At 47.8% G+C, this 6,420-nt stretch overlaps 1 protein-coding gene across 16 annotated transcripts in view; it reads left to right on the top strand.

Annotated features, from left to right (window-relative positions):
* The window catches only part of Nedd4l (NEDD4 like E3 ubiquitin protein ligase), a 320,649-nt gene that overhangs the window by 190,110 nt on the left and 124,119 nt on the right, over positions 1 to 6,420 (top strand). For 2 of the 16 annotated variants that reach the window (XM_029547154.1, XM_029547159.1), the window contains exon 1: positions 549 to 2,143. The exons of 10 other annotated variants lie outside the window; for them this stretch is intronic. In XM_029547154.1, the coding sequence (XP_029403014.1) occupies positions 1,046 to 2,143 (1,098 nt within the window). In that variant the 5' untranslated portion in view covers positions 549 to 1,045. Of the gene's footprint in view, positions 1 to 541; positions 2,144 to 6,420 lie in introns of those variants that run through there. 4 more of the 16 variants (XM_029547158.1, XM_029547156.1, XM_029547155.1 and 1 more) reach the window with 4 other exon arrangements.

The raw sequence follows: 6,420 nt of genomic DNA on the forward strand, positions 1-6,420 counted from the left end.
CTCTCTCTCTCTCTCTCTCTCTCTCTCTCTCTCTCTCTCTCTCTCTCTCTCTCATCTGTGTGTGCCTGTATGTGTCATGCAAATGAGATTATATGAGATTGTTTTCCCCTGCTGGGTTTCTCTGTTAACTGCTGTGTCTGGCAATCATCTTATAATCACGCCCCTCTTTAAATGAAGAATGTTTCTAGTAAGTAGCAGGAGCTGGAGCAGGCTCCAGCTGGCTGTGCAGTAGTGTGCCCCCCTGTGCCTCCACTTGGCTATTTTGTTACTTGTAGATCATGGTCTAATAATTTCCCATTAAAGGGACACTAGTTCCGCAGGGTGTGTAATCGTATTTATAGTACACTTTATTACTTTGCATCCCCTCGTGGTAGTGTGGTGACATCATAACAGAAACATAACATTTGATGCTTGAGAGAGTTCACCCTGCAGCCAAGCTGTATTTTACTCATTCTCCGATACGGTGGGGAGGTGGATGACATAGCTTTGGGTACTTGTGCCTGATGCAGCAGTGTCTCTGACACCCACTCGCTCGAAAGGGACCTGTTGCTCTTGGTAGCCAGGAAAGCAGTGCCCCTTTGAGTGTGATAGGTCAGATTTACAGCATGGTTGTGAGTGCCTGCCACTGCTGCCTTAGTCAGCTGCTCCAACTCCCTGCTGGGCCGCCCCTTTCTGACAGGACTGCAGCAGCTGGGAAGGTGCTGTTTCAGGCTCTTGCTGTTCAGAGGGGGGAAAGAGCAAGAGAGGGGAAACTTCACTAAGTCCAGAAGCTGGCATTGGAGGGGAAGCAGGCGGTCATGTGTCTCTGGCCATCCTACCCTCTGTCACAGAGTAGATGAGAGCTTTTTGCTCTTACCCAATCATGCCTGGAATGCAGCTTGCCACTTGGGCTATTTCTGCTATCTGTCGCTCTTGGTGCCGCAGTGCTAACGGTTTGGCAGATGGGACACTTTTTCTTGGAGTTGGTGTCTTTGGGTTTTGACTTCTGGCAGTGCCGGGCGTGTTGTTGTCGCTCGCCCTCTCCCTCCCGGCCCCCCTGGTCACCATGGCCCATCGGCTTCGGTTTCATTTTGGCTCTGGCCGCAGCAATACGGCCCCTGAGTCTGAGATTCTAGACCAAGAGAGAGAAGAGGACTTTTTCATGGCATTCCAGACGCTGCCACGGAGAAGCAGCCCGCACCCCTTCACCCAGAACGCAGGGGAGGACGGCGGCCTGCAGGAGGGCGTGGGCGCTCTCAAGCGCAGCTCATCCATGTTCATCCCGCAGCTCCTGACCGGGGTGGACACCAGGCCCACCCGCAGCTCCTCCGTGCAGATCTCCCTGCAGCGAAAGGCCGCAGACGGTGCCACAGACAGCTGCGGGCCACCGGAGGGACCCGATGACAGGCCCCCAAGCGCCCAGGCTGACCTCGGAGACCAGGCCGCAGCCACAAGGGTCTCGGCTCAGATCAGCTCATCGGAGCCCTCTCCAGTGGACACTCCTGGAAGCTCCCCTCCAAGGGCAGCCTGGGACCCGGGGACCTTGGTCAATGGCACTTGTGATCACCGTGGTCAGTGTCCCCACCTGGCCGAGGGTCCGGAGGAGGCCACCCCAGGCCTGCGCATCCAACACCGAGCCTCAAGCGCTGATGTGCGCCAGGTGCGACTGCTGCCTTTTGGCCCAGATGGACAGGCCGAACCTAGGCGCTGGTCCCTTCAGCATGTTCCAGATGCTTCTGGGAGCTCCGGGAAGCGTTGCTTTGTCTTTCAACTGCAGCAGCCCCAGCAAGGCGCTCTGGGGCTGGCTGGTGACTTCAACTTTGGCTTCACTGGCACTAAGGGGGACAGGTTGGTGAGATATCCACGCATTCGGCTGGAGAGGAGCACGTCATACCCCACCCAGCCCCGAGCAGGCCGGGTGAGCCCCACCGAAGACCGAGGGACCCCAGAAGCATCTCCTCGGGCCAGCAGGATGGTCCCTGAGATCCGCAGGACAAATTCAGAGAGGACCCCACAGAGTCCAGGGTGCATGTTCAAGATCAGGCAGGATCAAAATGCAGGGCAGCAGCATTTCCGAATTCTTGTGACTCGGGGACCTGAAGAAACCCCCCAAAACCAAGAGGAGACTCACAAGAGCCCTGGACACCCTGGAGCTGGTGCTCCGGTAAGTCCGCAGGTGCACGTTTGAGTGGCTCAGAAGGGACCAGGCCAACCCAGAAAGCTTGGTTATTTTGCAGTATAAACGTCTGCCGAGGGAATAGCCCTCACGGTTGGAGTCAAGGGATCCCAGTGTTTTGGTAGCAGTCAATGAAGCTAATTAGCCTTTTAGGGAGAAGTAAATAAATAAAACTTTTCTGTAGGTCCTGGATGTCATAAAGCTCTGTCTGCTTTGGAATCTCCAGCTTAATACACACCCTTTTTAGATTTCCTTCTGGATGAAAGAACTTTAAGAAATAGCTTAAAATTAGTCTGCTATGAAATAAGTTAGCGTCTAAAAGTGCTGATGTTGGAAGTGCGTTTGAAACCCTGCTTGCAAACACGGTTCTGACAATAAAGAGAGCACGAAGGCTGTTGGAAAGGCTATAGGCATTTGAGCCTCTTCATCAAGGCCACCCTTGGTTCTTCTTAAAGACATCATTAGTTCACATTATAAAATGTATTGTTGTTGGCTTTTGTGCCATTTGGTAATTCTGATCAAGAGTGTGTCACTCTGGGGACAGTAGGAGATGTGTCCCCGGGAGCAGTTTGGCTGTGGACAAGGTGCCACGGGAAAACTGTGGTGGGGACACATTGCACAGCAGTGTAACTTAGCTCAGCCCACTTGAGAGTCCAAGCCAAGGATGCCAAGGGATGGTGCCCTCTCTCCAGCTGTGGAAATGGTCCTTAGAGGGCATTCTGGCTTCGTTGCATGTGGAGGGTTTGCTTGCTCCTTTCTGTGAAATGGAGTCCAGAGAGACAGTTGCGAACTGCCCAGCCCGAATGACTCGCAGCCCATGTGGTTTCAGCCAGTCAGGTTGCCTTGTGCCTTCTCTCGTTGAGTGTTCTTTCTCTAAGAACAGCCTCCAGTTTTTAAATGGTCTCCCTCCCTGGAACTTCTTGTGATTGGTAGTCTCCGTGTATGATCATGCAGTGCCGGTGGACCTCTGTGTTTGGGTTTCAGTGTGATTTATCTTTTTAAGGTAGGCGGATGCGTTGCTATCTTAGACTCCTGCAGCCCTTTAGTGATTCGTGTTTGGAGAGTTTCAGGTAAACTTGATCACCACCATCCCCCTCACTGAATTTTCACCTGTGTTTAGGAGTGAACAGCCAAGAAAGGCAAATGGATCCTTTCCTTCTTCTTCATGTCCATCAAGTCTTATACATTTTCTTGGTCCAAACCCCTACAGTTTCCTCAACTGTGACACAAATCTCAGTGTGTTTTGACAGTGTAGTAGTTTATTTAACCTACCCCAAAAAATCCCTCTAGAAACAGTTTCAAGCTTTGTCAGCATCATCCCATGTTCAGGCAGGAACAGCCCCCAGTGAGAAGTGCCTTTCCTCAGGTTGACGTGACTGCTGAAAACAGAAGTCCTTTGTGGTGTTTAGGTGTTGGGGACAGATACAGTTACATGACCAAACTCCCAGTCTAGAATCTCTAAAGAAATTTTTAAAAAGGGGGGGTGTCCTAAAATTTTGTGGATTTTAAGAATATAATTTTCAAGAACTATGTAGATCATGGTTCTCAACCTGTGGGTCATGACCCCCTTTGAGGAAGGAGTCATGTATCAGATATTTACACTATTGTTCATAACAGTAGCAAAATTACAGTTACAAAGTAGCAATGAAAATAATTTTGTGGTTGGGGGGGTCACCACAACATGAAGAATACATATTCTGGACATGTAAAAAATTCACGTGGTTGGCAAAATGATGCTTTTCTTTTAAGCAAAAGTCCTTCCCCCAGAACAAAACAAAACAAAACAAAAAAAAAAAAACAAAACAAAACAAAGTAGGCAGGCAGGCAGGCAGGAAGGAAGGGCGAGCAGACTTGGTCATGGAATGAACAATCTGTCTATTCACCAGCCTTGTATGTGTATCATAGAGACCAAAGGGTGTTAGGCTTGGCCAGCAGCTGCCTGAGCCGTATTTATCTTGAAGGAAAACATTCACTTAGGCGTCTACAGTCTGGCTGTCACTAGTCTCCTTCAGTGGTTCAATTAGCTGTTGCTTTACTCTTAAGGACAGTTCATTATTCTAAACGAAAAATTAAGCACAGCCGATTACTCGGTCTGGGTGTGAGTGATGTAGAAAATCTTTTGATTTGGAGTTCCTTTTGCACAGCAAGCTCAGTGTGCCTTTACATGTGCCTCCCAAACATTCTAAATCTAAAGCTGTTAACCAGCTAGATTCTTAGTAGAAAATACAGGGGAAATCTGCGTGAGAGTAGACTCCCCAGGGTCAAACATCATCCATAAAGCAAATCTGTTCTTAAAGGTAACAGCTATAGACAAGAAAATGTCTCCAGGGTCTTAGAATTTGCCTTCTCCGTCTGAATTAGTTACTGTTGTAGATTGAGTTTTTCGATATAAACCCCCTGGCTATATTTGAGTTATCCGGAGATGGTTGGGTTGTCTTTACTCACTCACAAACACAAACACCTTTTCTACAAATGACTGTTAAGCTCTTCATTCTCCAAGCCTATGGAGCCAGCTTCCTAGTCCCATTGATACATTAAGTGTTCAAGGGCTTCCGTATGTATGCTCTTACCCTCCTTAAAGGCTGGGAAGTTTCTTAGTTCCTTGCCAACGAAAGGGTTTGTAAGTAAACGGAGGGAGGAGGACCCTGGAGCAAAAGCAGGAATTCCCACAAAGGAGTAGAGGGAGGCCTAACCGTCCCCTGCAGACCTTCTGAACGCCAGCAGAGTCTTCAGTAAGGCAGTAGTCTTTTGTGAATACAGGTGAACTTCACTGGACAACAAAGGAATATGGGAATTATTTTTGTCTACAGAGAGTTTCAGTTTGAGTGTCTCCCAGCAAAGAGGCTTTTACAGAGAAAATTATGTTAATAGTTATTTTAAACTATAAAAATACTCCAATCAAATTTTAGCCCTCGGTTTATTGGAAAGAAAAATTATGTTGTAGTAGAAAAGGGGGAAAGTTGTATTCTTTTAATTGACTTGTGGTTTTGGTTTTGTTTTGTTTTTAACATATTTTATACATTTTTTTTTGTTTTATCTTTTCAAGTGTATTGGTCTCTCTCCATGGGGTCATGCATGAGAATAACCCAGGGCTATGTGACTCACTTTCACTCAACCATTTTCAGCAATGTCTTAAAAGTTGTATAGGCAGCACCTGGGGCTGACACTAGCTAGGGTTTGTCCCCCCAACTCAGCTGGTACTTGGAGTGACAGCTTGTGGTTTGGCACATCACAATTACGATCATCATCATCATCATCATCATCATCATCATTATTTTACTCAGAAAATATGATATGGAGGCATAGCCATCTTACTGGGCTTTGCCCAGTGTGGAGCACTGTTAACCCACTGTAGATGACATCACGTTGATAACATTAGCATTACTTGTATTCTGTAGTGCTTTATGTGTATATGACTGTACATGCACACGCACAGCATACCTGCTGAGCCTAAAGGCGGTTTTAATATTCCTTGTAATACAACGTTCTTGCTGAAAAAATGAGTGAAGTGCCATAGAGCTATTCAGCACTGTTCTCCCGGAGGTAGGAGGCAGTTAGGTCCCTCAGCAAGCTTTGGCTCTGGGACCTGGGGTAGTTAAACTCGTTCTTCAGTGCCATCAGCAGTGAACATCGTAGGCTACCTGTGAGCAGTCAGTTCCTGAGGAACAGGACAACACATGTGGATGGTGTATGAGGAGATGTTGACTCTTCCATCATCATTTCTTCCCTGACCCCTTGCCTCCCACATGGCCCTATGATAATTCAGTTCTTAAAAGGAATTGAGTGAAGGGCCTTTGAGTCTATTTACTTGGGGCTGGGGTTGTTTTTGGTGGTTCTTAATCTTGCAAATGTTTTGGCTGCACGCTGGCTCGCTCTGATGGATTTGCGTGGTGACACTCACTCATACTCCACGTAGGCAGAGGGATCTGTGTGGTGTTTCCTCACTGTGTGACTTTAAGATGAAGGCTGCTGATGGCAGTGCACCTCAGTAGATTCTGCCTAACAGTGCTTATGATCTGGTGGCGCAGCTGCTCTGCTTGGGTACATCTTGAGGCAGACTTTCCTGGACTCTACAATCAATCACTAATCTCATGATAAATACTAATAAGTATACTGTCTTCATAGGGGCTCAGAAAGCCAAAAGACTTTTATTCATTGAGAATTATCTTAAAAGGCGGGTGTGATGGTGCAAGGCTTTAATCCCAGCATTCAGGAGGCAGAGGCAGAGGCAGAGGCAGAGGCAGAGGCAGAGGCAGAGGCAGAGG

Source organism: Mus pahari, chromosome 15 (genome assembly GCF_900095145.1).
Source record: "Mus pahari chromosome 15, PAHARI_EIJ_v1.1, whole genome shotgun sequence".
Taxonomy (NCBI): domain Eukaryota; kingdom Metazoa; phylum Chordata; class Mammalia; order Rodentia; family Muridae; genus Mus; species Mus pahari.